This window comes from Sphaerodactylus townsendi, linkage group LG13, assembly GCF_021028975.2.
Source record: "Sphaerodactylus townsendi isolate TG3544 linkage group LG13, MPM_Stown_v2.3, whole genome shotgun sequence".
Lineage (NCBI taxonomy): Eukaryota > Metazoa > Chordata > Lepidosauria > Squamata > Sphaerodactylidae > Sphaerodactylus > Sphaerodactylus townsendi.
In genome coordinates, this window is record NC_059437.1 from 35,690,331 (window position 1) to 35,706,370 (window position 16,040).

Consider the following 16,040-nt stretch of genomic DNA (forward strand, 5'->3'; position numbering starts at 1 on the left):
ATTTGTATGAACCCACCAACCTCTGAAGTCAACAATGGAACTGGGGTCTCAGTCAATTGTGACTCTGTGAGGAATGTCCAAAATGTTTCCAAAAGTATTTGTTTGTACTTTACACGCTCCTTGCAGTTAGCAATGGTTTAAAGGAGGAAAAGAAACTGGGAATTGAACTGATCATAACAAGTACAAAGTAACAAGTTTTTCCCCTCCACTTTATTACTTTTCCACAAAGGTATGCTCTTATGATCTCATAAAACAAATAATACCTAGGTTTGGAACAATACGTTCAACAGCAAGCCATGAGAACAAACTGCCCTGGGCATAGTCATGAACATATCTAGACGCGTGAGAGCTCTGTGCTTGAGACTTGACTGCTCTTTCCTCCCATCCCATGTTTTCTTCCAGCCACAAGTTGACATCTGGGCTCCAACTCAGGCAGAGAGTGCAGTGCCAACAGCTGAAATACTGGTGTGAACTTTTGGGTGGAGGGCATGCCTCCATAATTTGTATGAAGTCATTGGTTCTGGCCCTGTCTGCTTTCCTGAAGCACATGGAAGGTGCCTGGAGAGAGCCTGAGGTCAACATGTTAGAGAACCCTCTATAGCAGGGGTGGGCAACCTATGCTGCTCAAGATGTACATGGACTACAATTTCCATCAGCCCCTGCCAGCATGTCCAATTGGCCATGCTGGCAGGGGCTGATGGGAACTGTAGTCCTTGAACATCTGGAGCGGCATAGGTTGCCCACCCCTGCTCTATAGTATAATTCAGGCAGATATGGGTAGTGCTGCTGGCACCAAGTCTTGTGACAGGGACTAATCTCTGGGTTAGTATTTGGATGCCAGGTTTTCTGACAACTAAATATAACACTTCAGGCCTTTGCTCAAGTGGTCTCTGGTTCACCAAATTATCCCCTGCAATAAATCAGGGAGTCTTTAAGCTGTCTTTTCTAAAATAGCCTAATACTGCTGCTCTTTGAAACATGCAGTTGTAGACCTTCCACTCTTGGGATGATGTTTAGTGTGTGGGCATAGGAAGCAAGATTCTTAGCATGATTTCAATTAAGGGGAGAGACACTGACTCGACAGAGCACCTAAGTTCAGCCTCTGTTATCTCATTAAAGGATCTCAAGTAGCAAGAGGATATAAAGAGATTAGAACTTTGTTTAAGAATGGTATTGCGATCTATTGCAGTGTTTATTGTACATATCACCTTTTACTGCAATGCAGTGACTTCTACCTTTGTAACCTTTCCTGCGTTATTGAATGTCACGGTTTAGGAGTGCTTATTCCTACATTAGTCAGTCACATCATAATAGAATGCTCCCTTTGTTCTTATAAGGGCAAGTTTGGGAATTATTAAAACTGATTGAGTGGCTAATTAATCTAGATGCAAGACTGTAAAATGTATCGGTCTCTGTCCTATTTTGTGTATCATGGCCTGGCAATGTTGTCTGTGTAATGCTTTGTATTTTATTTTATTGAATCTGTCTGAGTAATATTGTATAGTGGTTTTTAGTAATTGGTTTTAAGATTTAACGTATGCTTTTCAAACATCTGTAGATATGACCCACAAGTCATAAGAAAAATAAATTTGTTTGCACAAGTCATAAGAAAAATAAATTTGTTTGCACAAAGTTTTGTTAACTTAGACAGTTTTTTGCTTACGCTGTTTTCAGTGGTGTAATCATTGGCCCACTGCATTGTTTTCTTGGTTAGAAATCTCTGCTGTTTGGTTGAATTGCTTCTCACATCGGTAATCTGCCTTGAGCCTCAGTGAGCAAGGCAGGCTAGAAATATAGGAAATAGTAAATGGCAGGTGTTGAGAAAGACCTATCTCTGCCTGAGAATCTGGAAAGTCACTACCAGCCAAAGGAAACAATATTGAGTTTGGTGGGCCATTCCATTCACCTGCAATACGTTCAATGCTGGCTCTTAAAATACATTCAAGACTGAACTACACAAAGTGGTGTGCATTAAGAAAGTTGCTGTGGTCCCTTTGTTGTACCTCACAATAACTATGGCAATGTTAAAGCTAAAGGATTCTTTATTGATACCTGAGTTATAGTATAACAGCTATCCGAATAGACTTTCAGGATGTAAAACCGACAGAGCAACTCAGATATACAGTAGAGGCAGGAATATGGTGGTGTGGTTGGCATCTCCTGCCATCCCCAAATGGACAATGCAAACAAGAAACAGAGTAAGTAGTGGAAGAGATTGCTGCATTTTCAGGGCTGTCCACTAGATTGGTCACTCACTGCTGCTTGCCTTGTTAATGGTGTTTGAAACATCAGTGTTGCTTTTCTTCAAACATGACATCTAAGGCAGGTTAGCAGTAGTCAATAAAAACAATAAAATATACAGAGAATTGTGAAATCTACTTATCAGCTAAGGCACACTCCGAAGCAGCTAGCCCTACTGCATCTATGATCCTCCTAGTCTTTGATTCCAGGACAGAGTAGAAGAGAGACCGTAATCTTATCAATGGACAGGTAGCAAATTTCTGGCAGGCCCCCTGCTCAGCTTTTTGTGACAAATACTGGCCATTAGTCTGATCCAGCAAAGTATTGTGTTAGCAAGTATGCAACTCTGAATATGGGTGAATTTTTCCTTTGGGAACACTCTCAAATTTTGTAAATATAATAAATGCAAAGTGGCTCATGAGAATGCTAGTGAAAGCAAGAAGTAGACCATGCTGTACAGACCAGCCTGCCCCTGCCTTATTCCGTCCCATCTTAATTCTTTTATCCTCATTGTCCAAGTGCTTGAATTCCGGCTCCTAGCTCTGGAATGACTATTGATATGTATCATGCTTTATGGCTATTTTTTTTTTCATTTTACCTATTCTACTGGTCTTGTTATAATTATATACCATCCTGTAAATCACACTATAGGAAGGCAGAATTAAAACCCACAAAATTAATAACAAACATCCAGAATAGTGAAAAAAGTATATTTTATTAATTACCTTTCTATCTAGTCCATCTTTAAAAACGTTGAGTAGCTCATACAGAGATGAGTACATCCAAATAATAAAGCATAATTTGGAAATAGAGTGGACGCCAACTGTAAGCCAGGTATTACTCAGACCACAAATGCAATTCAATCCTTCTCAAAAAGTGTTCCTTGAATATTTCTTCCATTTCTGTTTCTGGGCTTTCTGATGGAAACAGCTTCCACTTCACTGTTGAGTGGCTGTCCGTTCAGTAAAGCTTTCTGTAAATAATCAAAAGCCATGACTAGGCAGATTCTGTGCTAAAAACAAGCACCCAAGTAACAACATTTCTGCAAAAGGAAATCCTGAGCTCTGCAGCTCTCAGAAATTCATATGAACTAATTATTTTGCATAGGTCTTTGTCCAATCTTTACTCTCTTGCTAATTATTCTTGTGTTTGTCCTGAGGAAGGCAGAAAGAACCATATGGAACCCCAAAGCCTCTCCTTCCCCTACTTCTGACCTCAAACAGACATGTTCAGCAGTCACTCTGCCTTATGAGATGTTGCCCTGCCACTAGGGATAGAACTTCTCTGTCTCTTCTCTTTTTAAGGACAGCCAAAATGGTCAGGAAGAAGAATTCTGTGGCTTTTCTGTGCTTCCTATAAAACTACCACAGGCACAATCCTTATGTTAGTTCATACTGGTAGGGAAGACAGTCTTGAAATCATACAATTCAGTGATGACTTCTAAATCCTATGGGCATACAGAACTGTAGCTCCCAAACTGTAATGTTATGTTGCAATGACCCTTAGTTCTTTCACAGATTGGTTCCCAGGTGAACAAAGGTTTACTTTAATCCCCACAATTTCCATTCCAAAACCTCTCCCTTCAGTGCACTCCAAACACCACAGCCTTATTTGGAGGGAAGTCCTTCTGGGACTCTTCTGCCCCTGTAACTTCCATGGAAGATAGAATATGTGGAGTGGGACATGCCACAATCTGCAGAATGAATTTCCCTGCTCCCATCTTTTGCACTGTGCCCATAGCATTCGGCAAAATGCAGAGCATGTCAATGTTAGAACATAAGAAGTTTATAGGGAGAAAAGTAATTTTGAAGTTGTTAGAAATGGGAGAAGGCAAGCAGGAGTCTCGTGGGAGACGGTCATAGTTCAGCTTTCTCCTCTTGGCTGTTTTTTCACTGGCTATTGAAACAGATTTCTTAGCAACTCATGGGCCACAGGAGCTGGTAGCTACCAGAAGCAGCAGTGTGTTCTAAGCTCTCCTGGCAACTCTGTAAGTAGAACTGCATGTACACTGTGGCTCTGCTGGAAAGCAGAGGGTGGAACTGAGCACAGAATCTCAGCTTCCTTCGTTGTAAAAAAGCAAGAATCTAGCCTTCATAGCTGCAAAGATGCACTTCAAAGTGTATATAGAGGATACCTGCTGAAGAAGATTGCAAGTCTTTTCTTTGCTGCTGAATTTGCAATTGTTATAGGGTGCAGAATCTTACTGGTCTTTGTACATAAACACAAAGGCACTTCACTTTAAAAATCACCCTAATCTCTAGAACTGAAGCAAATATTGAACATTTGATAAAATTCCCAATTTCAGCCTTCAAATAATGGATATGAAAAATTTAACTGAGTATTCTAACTTCCATTTTTAGTGAGTTTATACCTCAAAAATGTAAGTGCTTTTGACTTTCTGCGCTCTATCAACTATCAAACAAAAAAATCTCATAAACTTCAAAGTGCTTTTATTATGAGAAGCTATCAAATATTAAATATAACTGCTCATCAACTATAATGATTTAATGAAAGGTGGCAAACTCAGATATCAAATATTTGGTAAAATGTGGTATGCAAGCACTTACCTTGAAATGTTTGCTTCTCTGGATGTGAATTTGGGTCACTGTGAGACAATCAAGGGCAACAGCTCTCCACAACGAGAATTCAGCTTCAGAAATGCAATGGGATCTGATCTTGTGGGGCCAATGTTAACTATTGCAATTGGTAGCTTCTTGTCATGGGCCGCAAGAGCAAACTTGTAAGCTGAGTACACCTACTGGGATACAAACTGACAATCCATTTATAGGCCAAAGGGGGAAGTCTAATGAAAAGTTACAGTAGTTTAGCAGGTAAGAGCACAAGAACCCAAAATCTCTGGCTTTCAAAAGAAACCAAGCTTCAAATAGGTGGTTCTCTCCTAGAACCAGCGTCCTATCTGTAACAATACGTGCCTTCCTCCCAGGATTGTTGTGTGGTCCAAATATGTGGAAAAAACCCTACTTAAACTAACTTTTAGCAAGTATTCGAATAACAGCATGACCACCTCTCTAAGTCACAATGAACATGCGTTTCTCAAGTAACACCTCCTCTTCCCCACACTACAATATGCTAGCAATCCAGCACACCGTACCTGCAATGAAGACCCTGCCACAAGGACAGAGTCAGATTCTGCCAGTCGCTGGTACACAAATTCCACTTTCTCCTTGCTGACAGTGTCCCCGAAGAATGTCACATCTGGCTTGAGATGGCCACCGCACTTATTGCAGGAGGGAACACGGAAATCCTGCACCTGCTGTTCTGTCAAGAAGACATCCCCATCAGGAGCTACTCCGTGCGCTTCAGCTCTCCACGTGGGGTTCAAGGCTTCAAAGTGCTCCTGGAGCTCAGCACGGGGCATCTGATTTCCACAGCTGACGCAAAACACCCTGCATGACAAAGACTTCAAAAAATGTCTCATCTCCACTGTGTTTAGATGCCCCAGAACAATCTAGCAAAGTGGAGCCCTTTGGAGCAGAATTCTCCCAAAGCTTCTTGAAGAACAGGCCCTGGTAACTACCTGCTTTCCACACCTCACAGCTCAGCTGCACAGAAAAAGATACATTTTAAAAACACTATAAGGCAGTGATGGCGAACCTTTTCGAGACAGAGTGCCTAAATTGCAACCCAAAACCTACTTATTTATCGCAAAGTGCCAACATGGCAATTTAACCTGAATACTGAGGTTTCAGTTTAGAAAAAACGGTTTGCTCCAAGGCGCGCATTACTCGGGAGTAAGCTTGGTGAAGCAACCGTGCAACGCTTTGAACGGGTGAATCACGACCCTAGGAGGGTTTACTCAGAAGCAGGGCCAGCCTAGATGTGTGTGTGTGGGGTGTGTGTGATTTTCCGCTCCCCCACATGACGAACTCTGTGCGCGTGTGCCCGCAGAGAGGGCTCTGAGTGCCACCTCTGGCACGCATGCCAAAGGTTCGCCACCACTGCTATAAGGCTTCTCACCATGCGACTGACATCATCTTTGCCTGCTAGTACAGAGACAGATAAAAATAGGCAAGTGTGTAGTCTAAAAAATTAACCAGACTTCATTTAACAGAAAATCAAATATTGGCACAAGAAGGAATTTATGACCACTAAAGTCGTGGCTACTAAATATTCCCCAGCAACCCAGACCTTTATTCCACACTTTTTTGAAACCCAGCAGCAGTATATTCGTGTATGCAAGGTTCTCATCAGTGCTTAAACCTCTCTTTTGAATATATTCAGGGCTGATGTGTTTAAAACATGAGAGCATATGCTGTGGTTTATTATTGCATCTGATTAGCACAGTAACAACACTCTTATCAGGGAACGCAGGTCAACGATATACACACACATTCCTATCCCATGTTTTTCAAGGAAAGTGATTTGAGTCTTTGACACACAGCTCTAGTTCGTGGGCCTATTTAAGTTCATATGACAATAATCACTCAGTGGAGAAAATGTTCTAAATTAGTGGTTCTCAGTTGGGGGTATATGTGCCACTGGTGGAACACAGAAATAGTCTAGAAGGGATGTAAAGTTTTTATAACATTTACTGAGAATTCTGAATCTCTCAGTCCCCATGTCAACCTGCAAGTGTGGCGTACTGTCTGGCTGACCCTAACTGCTGTGGATTATCCATCTATGACTTTTTGGTATTCTCCTAATAATGTTGGGCACTTGGCGTTTCTCCTAATACTCTACTTCCCCTGCCTACCATCAAGTGTCTTTGATGTGCTTTCTGCCAACCTTACCTTTCAGGTATTATCCACTGAGCTCCTGCAATTTTTTAGATCTTTAAAGCTCTCTATAAATGATAATGATTATTATAATAACAGAATACCTGTCTTGACCTTCTGAAAAAGTGAGCTTTCTGTTTCTGTCATGGTGGGAACCAGGTTTTTGGCAAAGTGATTAGCCTGACATAAGATATAAAAGGTTGGCAACCACTGATCTAGATATTTAACTGTTCTCGATCACTTATTAAATATCTAAAATGAAAGGGAGAGCATGGACAGGAGAACACAGCTTACTTATTTTCATTTATATTTATCCTACTCATCCTGCAAAGCACAACAATCCTGTTAGGTACATCAGGCTGAGACAACATATCTGAGCCAATGGTCAACAAGTGAGCTTCAGAGTACAGATTTCAACTGTGTTGTCCTTGCTTACAGTCTGGTACCCTAACCACTACATCACACAGTTGCAAAATCACACTCTTTTTTTGCCAACCACCTCCCTTGGAGCAAGACTCTGCATATCTGATGACAAACCTGTGTGTGCTGCCATGTAGCTCTGTCAGCCGCTGATTTCCAGCCTTCACATGAAGAGCATCTACATTCTGGGTCACCAACCAGTGCAGCTTCCCTACTGTCTCCCACTTCTTCAGAGTCAGGTGCGCCACGTTTGGCTGGTAAGAAGAAAACTGTGGCCAGCCCACAAAGTTTCTGGCCCAATACCGTTGACGGGCACGGGAGCTTCGGAGAAACTCAGCATGCTGGATGGGCCGCCTGTCCGTCCGGGCATAAAGGCCTACCCCTTCCGAGCGATAGTCTGGGATTCCAGACTCAGTAGAAATTCCCGCTCCAGTGATCACAAACAACCTCCGGGAGGAAAAAATAAAGTCTTGCAGCTTCTTCACTTCCAGAGGATCTGGGGGAGGACTGGCTGGAACGAAGGCGAGAGTCTGAGCAGGCTTGGCGGTTGAGTAGGAATAGCGAGGTTGAAAGCAAAGGAGGACTCGGCATCCTTCTATAGCCTTTAGGGTGCTGGCCATGCCCACGCTCATCTGGGTTATGACCAGATATGATGGGTAACATCTGTATCAGAATCCCTTTGAGAGGGGTTTTTCCACATCATATTCCAAAACCATGGGACAGGTCATGAGGATCTGGACTCCTGGAATGGAGATCTACCATTGAGGAACACTTCTGTGGGGACAGTAGGAAGGTACAGACACTCCCAGCATAAAGTTTACCAGTGATTTAAAAAGGCCACCATAATGTATGTGCCTTAAAAATTATCTTTTCCCCTGTTTTCTACCTATATGTATTTTAATGGTTAAACTGAATGTAATAATCTAAAAATCTGGGAAAAGGTATATATATTTTAATTCCAAAAATGAAAGGAAACTAAATTTTGTCAAGAACAGTGGAAGCAGTGTGTAATTAAAATGAAACAGAATAGAGTCAGCTTGTGTGGGAAGCTGACCATCTAGCCTCAACGTTTCATTCTAAACTTTTAGCTGTTCAACAATGAGGGAAGTACAGGTTGTAGGAGAAAAGTTGCATAACAAGCACAGTCAGTAGCCAGCAGCCATCAAGTTGTAAGAAAGTTGGAAGGAACAGGAGATTCCTCACTACTGAGCCTTTGGGGGGTTCGAGAGTCCCTCTAGAAAAACAGCATTGGCAAAATTCTCTCTGAATGGAGTATAGGAAATAATCCTGTGTATTCTGTTAAGACATTAAACCTGCTGAATTCAATGAGATTTACTCCCAAGCAGGTATGCATAAGATTTCAGTCTTAATTTCTGTGCTTCTATCAGGAAGGACGCTATCGCTAATTTGAAGAACTGTAACCAGTCTTAAAAACAACAACACCATCTTGGAACTCTGAAAGAGTGTTATAAGGTAAGGCTAATGAAGAAGTGCCTTAATTAATTCGATGCTGCCCTTGCTAGGAAAATAAATAGCCTCCTTACCTAACTCTTGACCTATAAACAAACCGACCCTACAAGCACGCGCATTTGGAGATTCCTTTGACCGTTCCGCACTACTATGACAGTCGCTTGCGTGCACTCCTACGATAACGTCGTCTCACACTCACCTCTATTTACATACCCAAGGGCATGACTGATCTCCGCTGCAAGCAGCAGCAGCAGCGATACAAGAGATCTGGGGAAAGCAGCTTCCGTAGGAGGAGGGGAAAGGGCTCTTGCAGGGAAAACTACAACTCCCAGAATCCATCGGCTGTAAACCCGCCGGCTGCCTGCACTCATTTGTGCAGTAAGTCAGCCTTCCTCCTATTTGTTCGAGCAGGGAGATTTTGCAGCTCTAAAGAAGGAGCGCTGTGAAGTCAGGGAGGCCGCCGTGCCCAGAGCAACTTTCGGGGCCCCGGAACGGCAGTTGCAAGGGACGGGCCATTTGTCCGGAACACCCGCAATTTGATATTGATTAGGGGTCAGTCCCATTGAGCTCAGGCGGATTTTCTTCTGAGCAGATAGGACCATGACTCACGTTGCCAAATTTTCAACCGGCCTCTGCGCTTGTGCTGTTATGAGCAGATGTTTGCAGATCTTGGCAAGTTTATTCTGGTCTTCTCCATGCCTTGTGACTGGGGGAAGAAATCACTTGTTAATTTCTGCAGATCAGTTAGCACCCCAACATACAAATACCCTCATCTTCGCCCTGTGGCTGTGGGGGAGTTAAAGCAGGGTGGTAGAGCAGTATGGCTTGCATGCAAAAGATGGTCCAAGGTTAAGATCCAATTTTAAAATGAAGCAATCGGTGATCTCCAGCAGCTGGTCTTCTGGGATTCCTATCTCACATCATGTCACTCCGTAGGTTATAACCACAGACTCGAGATTTGGATAGACTTGGGTCCCGTCTTCAATCTCCACCCCCCCCCCCCCCATTTGGGTTCTCCCACCCACTCACCATTGCTTCAGTGCATCCTTCCTGTGCCATCCTTTTCCTTTGCATTGTGGCCGTGTTTCCCTTTGAATGCAAAATGTCTAACCCAGCCCCAGGCTCCAGGGACTGTCATGCATAGAAGAATGCAGGACATAAGTGCTTTTCAGACCCTCTCTGGTAAGTGACCATGGAATTGTATAGGGTTTGTATTCTGCAGAGATGTGAATGTGATTTTAGCTTTGTGGATAACATGGCTCTCTGTAACAGAAAAGTCCATGTAACTGGGTCAAAGAAGGTAATTCTTTCTTGATAAAAAAAATTGGAGGGGGATGTGTCTAAGTGGTAGAATTTGTGTTTGAAATATGGATGGGATCATTTATTCAGTTTCTAGCACCTCCATGTTCTTATGCAGAAATCTTGGTTTCAGTCCCTGGCATTTCCCATTAAAAGGTTCTCAGGTAGCAGGACTCCACCTGGGACCCTGGAGGGTGGCTGCTAATCTGAATAGGAAATGCTGTGCTAGGATGTTTGCATTCTGCTCCTCAGTTATCCTTGTGGAAGTAGCATTGCTCCCCAGCTGTCCTGCAGCAGTGAAGTGGTTAAGCAAGAGAAAGTTCACCGGTCCGAGCACTATCTGGCATTATCTGCTGCCAGTGGAGCAAAGGCCCTGTGTCTTGTGAGCCACCAGGGGGGTTTGAGGTTGTCCAGCTTTCTTCTTTCAGGTGCCTTGAAGTTTCTTGCAAAATCGAGGCAGAGCATGAAGTTTAGGGGCTGCAGATGAGCTGCCGGTGGCTTGGTCAAGGAGAGCAGCTGATGCCGGAAGGAAGCACTGAAGAATTCTTGCCAAGTTGGCACCCTGGACCATTTTATCAATACTGCATGCAATTGACTGGCCAAGCTCCCTTGCTGTGAGAACCCAGAAGAGTTTGCGCTAAACAGTCTCTAAATAAAAATGCTTGCTTGTGCACACAATCCATTCTAGTCCTGGAAGGGCTGCTGTTTGCCTGAAAAGCCCTCTGCTGTCCTGCCTGTGGATGCTTCATTTGTCTCCCGGCTCAGGTAAGAAATTCTTCTAGTTGCTGTATGAACAAGCAGATTGCTGAGGAAGGAAGAGAGCCAAGTTGTTTTTCCTTTTGTTTGGCTGCTCAGTGGCAATGTCTGCGGTTGGATTGCTTTTCTTTTTGATCATTCCATCTATTTTTACAAAGCAAGCCGTGGGCATTTGAGAAAACTGCAGCCCCATCCTTGTATTCAAAAGATTCTTTTTAAAAAATGCATTATTTCGATGTGGGTTGTTTTTGAGAGTCTGCAGCTCCTGGAAGCTGCAGAGCGTTTTTCACTCCTGCTGGGCTAAAAATCTCAGGCTGTTCTGCTCTGTTGTTGCGACTGGGAACTGCAGTACGGAAAGGCCAGCAGCATTTTAATTGGAGTTTTGTGCCTGGGCTCCTTCAACTTTTCTCATCAGGATAATGAAGGCATCTGCCTTCTTGCTATTTACTGCTCATGTTTCAGTTGTTTCTTTGGATGGATTTTGATGGGTTGTTCTCTCTCTGAAACCAGCTGAAGCAAATTGAGTCAGTCAGAGAGAAAGGGGTTTTAAAAAAGGCTGTCCCTGCCGGGGAACTAAGATATCAAACTATAAACCCTGGAATTCGTGCCTGTAAACTAGTTTTTATTTTGTTTTATGACTTTAAACCTTTTTTTTGGAAAATATGCATGAACTTAAAATGCCTGATTTTTGAAAAAAAAATGCTGACCGCTCACTGAAGATGCTGAAGGATATTTTGGCATCCTGGTGTCTTGTTTTAAAGAGGGAGGGCTGACAGATGGATTTCCTGTTAATTTCCCTGTTGCATTTTTCCTTGGGCATATTTACATCATCGGGGCATAAATGTCAGGTCTTCCTGAGCAGAAGAATTTCTCATTAATCAGGTGGGATGGTTCTTCTGTTGCATTGGGTATAATCTCAAGGCAGACTTAATTGACTCGACTATTATACATGGAACTGTTAGGGTCGTTTATAGTCTGTAATCAGTTAGGCTCCCCAGATTAGCAAACTCTCCATGAATTCTAAAACTTAGCTAATTTGACAGCCAGAAACAACACACAATGATCAGTTAGATCCAAAAATCAACATAAAGCATCTGGATTAGAAGGACAAAATAGGAGAGTAGTCAAAGGCGTACGGAAATAATGGTGTCTTCAAAAGAGCAGGGAGGGAGGGAGGGGGCCAATTTCCAGGGCAGAGAATTCCAAAAGTTGGGCATCAAAAAGGTGCTATGCAATGGGCCAGCCTGCCACATTTCAAGTAGCAGTGGAACACAGAACAGGTTTTCATTGATCATACTTATGTAGGCCTGCCATGATCGACGGGGAATTTATGAGACATGAGTTGAGTCTCAGCCATCACTATGGATTTTGGACAGCAGTTCCAGATCTCAGAAGATGAAAGTCTGTGTTGTAATGTGCTTTTGAGCGTGTTTGTGTATGTGTGAAGCCACTAGTTTCTGGTTTTCTTCTACCTTTTCACATAGATTGATCTGTCAAAGAAACCCCGAGTGCTTCAGAGATCTCAGTGCAGTATTCCAGATCACAAAGTTCACATGCTGTGCTGGTTACGGGGTTGCTAGGACTCATTTGTACGATTGGAGAGTGGCCACATTTTGCAAGGGCAGGTCACTAGCAACACACATGTTATTTTTCAGGATAGCTTGTCTGCTATTACTAACCCTCTCATCAATTAATCCCTGATAAGCTTCAGAGAAATGTCCAATTTTCCTGGAACAAACAGTCCAACTGTTGTGCCTAATGGCTGCACTTTGAGATTCACCCTTTTCAGGGCAGGAGGTGTAGTTAAATGGCTTAGCCATCCTCTGGAGGAGGCTGCACTGGAACCCTACCTGCAATTCATGCTGCTGCTTATAGCTAGTATGGAATTGCCTGGTGGGTATCTCAAGAGAGGTGCTTCCTATTTCCCTCAATAGTTTCTACAGCGTGAACTTAGCGGCATGTGATGTTTCATAGCTAGCACTGTACATGTCTACCTTGTGCCCTCTACAGAAAACACAGGTAGGTAGCTGTTGAGAGGAGGAGGATTTTTAATGCCAGTATGTCAGACCTGGGCATTATACGGCCCGCAGGCCACATCCGGCCCGCTGGATGACCTTGACTGGCCCCCCTGCCGTTCTGGGGAGCGAGGCGCCTTTGAAAGCCCCGCAGAAGCCAGTTGCCTTGGCTGCCGGCTTCTGCGGGGCTTTCAAAAGCGCCTCACACCCCCCCCCCCCGCCTTTTGGCCCTGCCCTCCACAATATTTTCTGTTTCTTATGCGGCCCCATGGAAAAAATAATTGCCCACCCCTGCAGTATGTAGTTATCAGAAGTTGCTGGAGTGGTACTGCATGGGATGAAGGCATTTGCCTCAGTCAAATGTGAGGAATGTCATTGTCCTTTTTTACTGGAATGGGGTGATTGTCACTTGCATCCAGACTGGAAGAGTGGAACTGAGACTCCTATTTGGTGTTTTGTATCTGCAGTTCTGCTGTGGGTGTAAGATGCTGTACCCCTGATTGTTTTCAGGCTTGGGTGTTTGTGCAAGGGCCTTTTCTTCAAAGTTCCTGTCAACGTAGAGCGTCTTCTACATTGGTGTAGCCTGCTGCCAGAGCAATGTAGCCCTTGCTGCATGTGGCAAAAGGAGCCCACATGCCCCTCATTTTGCCATGGGAATGTGACGTTTAATCAGCTCTCCCAAACTGCCAGGCCCTCTCTCCAACTTTATTCTACCCCCCACCAATGGAAATAGGATTTTTCTTACCAGTGTTCCCACCAGTATGCAAATTAATGATATACCTGCCAGTTCACTGGACACTAGACTCCATGTTTCTCCAAAGATTCTTCTTCAAATTAAGATTCTAAATCTTTTCCTGACCAGCTGCTCCAAATTATCCCGGACAAAGGTGAAGCTTTTGGAATCGCACTTGAGAGAGGTTTGGGTCCAGGCAGGAGTCTCTTCGCCTCCTCTTAGTGTGGTAGGCATGAGCCAAGCACATTTATGCGAGAGCAAACAGGGCACTGTTAACACCAGCTTCATATGAAAGAAAAGTATAACTTGTGTTTGCCACCATTGATTATAAAAAGGAAAACATATTGAATAAAATATTGTCTGGCAATCACCGAGCAAAGGGAAAATAAAATGAGCAGTAAGTGCAATCCCTTTTCCCCTGGTCTTAAACTTTCTTCTCTGTGATGATGCATTTGAAAGCCGATCAAATAATCTTAAAATTAACAGATTTGTTTTAGGCCTTAAGTAGCCCTCTTTCTTTCCTAGCTATTCCTGCATTATTACTATTTTTAAATTTTCAATCCTTATAATTGTTCATTAAACTTTACATCTCTAAGATGTCTTTGTGCTCTTTGCAGTTTCTCCCTAACAAAGGACTGAGTTTCCCATTAATACCGATCAGACCAGTGGAGGGATTCAAATAATTTAACAACCGGTTCTGCCGAAGTGGTTTTGAACCGGCTGAATCCCACCACTGTATCAAACCCTTCTCATCCTTCCTAATGGAAGCTTGCTAGTCTCTCACTAGGAGATTTCTGTACCTTTATTGTTGAGGAATCCCAAGAACACAGGAAGCTTCTTTTTGTTATATGTTATGTTATATTTGTTCTTTAGATACGAACCCTCCACTCCCAGGCAAATGAAGCTAGACAGCAACCCATGAAGGTGACATTTAGTTAACCTCTGAACATAAGTGGAGTGCAGCTTAACTTAACTTTCCTGAATTTTTTTACTAAGTCACCTTGTTATCCTCTGCATTATGGATGTTTTTTGCAGGAATTTATAAACTATGTTTATGAGCTGCAACTAGTTGCAGTTGATAGCTGGTGAGAGTAGAGCAGGAGGAGATGAGAGCAGTTCTTTGGGTAGGACTTTGGTCTGGATGGGGTGTGTGGAGTGGGGGAAGCATGGGGTCTGGGCTATACTGGCTGTTCTCTTCTATTTCCCTGTCATGCCTTAACGTCTTCCATCTCTGTTATCTTACTCTAGTGTTTATGATTACGTCATAGCTTTATGCTGACTAAAATGTAAGGCATTGTAAATTAAAATTGCCATGTTGTTAATTCCATGTACTTATGTAACTTTGATTTATGAGACAGTTAAGAAATTTACTTGGTATCCTGCTTTGCTTACTTGGCATAACTTAAGAATGTGATTTGTACTGTTCACAAATTAAGAGAAAGAGTGCAATGCTGGGCCGAGAAAGGCCGTTTCTGGGAGGGCATTTTGTATAAAATGAGCACCACAAACTACAGAGCTTCTCATGGATTTTGGTGCTCTTTAAACTGAACCAATATTCCATGAAAGTTTATGCTGGTATAAAACCTGTCAGTGTTGTCAATTCATGCTGTAACAAAGTAAGACTGCAGGGCTAGGTACACTTACTAGGGAGTAAGTTCCATTGAACTCAGTGGGGTTTATTTGTACATGTTTAGGATTGCCCCGCAAGACAGCTAAGCATCTGGAATGACTTTCTATCCTTTTGAAGGATGTTTCTGGAGAATGCCATGAGAATTCTAATGAATTTTTGGGGTGTGGGAGTGTATGCACAAAAATGCAATATTTTTAAAAAGTTTAAATCGTATTGGTTTTATTGGGGTAATGCATTGTCAGAAGATCTACAAATGTAAAAAGAGCTCCGCTAATCAGAAAAAAGTGTCCGCTTAGTGCATTGATGACGAAAGTATGATGCGGACCACAACATTTTGGGTGACACATCAATGTTCACCAATACCCGACAACAACTATTCTCCCTGTTTGAGTCTGAGTCATTTTTGTAATTATTTGTCATTTCTTTGTATAATACTAGCAGTAGACATGATTGGACAGTGTTTTTAAAAGATAAAAGGATATGTAAAGAGTTGTTCCTCTTTTGTTTGAGGGGAGGGAGGGTGACATGCCAGCAGAGTCAAGTTAGGTATTTTTCTGAATTTTTGACATGCCAAGTCCAGTGATCTAGTACAACATTCTTTTTGCAGCCGTACCAAGCCAGCTGTGTTGGGGATGCTCACAAGCTTTCCCTGCTGAATACTGGCATCTAGTATTCCTAGACAGATTGCCTTGAACATGGAATCTCCATTTGACTGTCTTAGCCTGTCTTAGACTGTCTTA

The 16,040-nt window shown here is 42.8% G+C and overlaps 2 protein-coding genes across 10 annotated transcripts in view; one reads left to right on the forward strand and one right to left on the reverse strand.

The window, feature by feature from the left end:
- Positions 1-2,937: 2,937 nt before the first annotated feature.
- SIRT4 (sirtuin 4) lies at positions 2,938-9,277 on the reverse strand. 7 transcript variants are annotated; one of them, XM_048514360.1, is made up of 5 exons: positions 9,067-9,237; positions 7,515-8,171; positions 5,354-5,648; positions 4,813-4,996; positions 2,938-3,217 (listed from the first exon to the last, which is right to left on the reverse strand). In XM_048514360.1, the coding sequence occupies exons 2-4, from the start codon at positions 8,027-8,029 to the stop codon at positions 4,844-4,846; spliced, it is 963 nt and encodes a 320-aa protein (XP_048370317.1). In that variant the 5' UTR covers positions 8,030-8,171; positions 9,067-9,237; the 3' UTR covers positions 2,938-3,217; positions 4,813-4,843. The 7 variants fall into 7 exon arrangements, with proteins under 7 accessions (XP_048370317.1, XP_048370316.1, XP_048370312.1 ...); XM_048514359.1 differs by having other exon boundaries at positions 2,938-3,214; positions 4,809-4,996; positions 7,515-8,139; positions 9,067-9,224; XM_048514355.1 differs by having other exon boundaries at positions 2,938-3,214; positions 4,809-4,996; positions 9,067-9,223.
- Positions 9,267-16,040, forward strand: part of AIFM3 (apoptosis inducing factor mitochondria associated 3) — a 49,347-nt gene continuing 42,573 nt past the window's right edge. Inside the window, exons 1-2 of one of the 3 annotated variants that reach the window (XM_048514350.1) lie at positions 9,267-10,049; positions 10,595-10,931. The gene's annotated coding sequence lies outside the window, so the exon portion shown is untranslated. The remainder of the gene's footprint in view (positions 10,050-10,594; positions 10,932-16,040) is intronic. The other 2 variants (XM_048514352.1, XM_048514353.1) reach the window with 2 other exon arrangements.

Excerpts from the sequence above, each read along its gene's own strand:
- SIRT4 (XM_048514360.1), bottom strand. The coding sequence starts at position 8,029 with ATGAGCGTGGGCATGGCCAGCACCCTAAAGGCTATAGAAGGATGCCGA. Across the intron at positions 5,649-7,514 it reads CTACATGGCAGCACACACAG|GGTGTTTTGCGTCAGCTGTG; the intron begins GTTTGTCATCAG and ends TTTGTCATGCAG. Across the intron at positions 4,997-5,353 it reads TGGCAGGGTCTTCATTGCAG|GTGTACTCAGCTTACAAGTT; the intron begins GTACGGTGTGCT and ends GTATCCCAGTAG.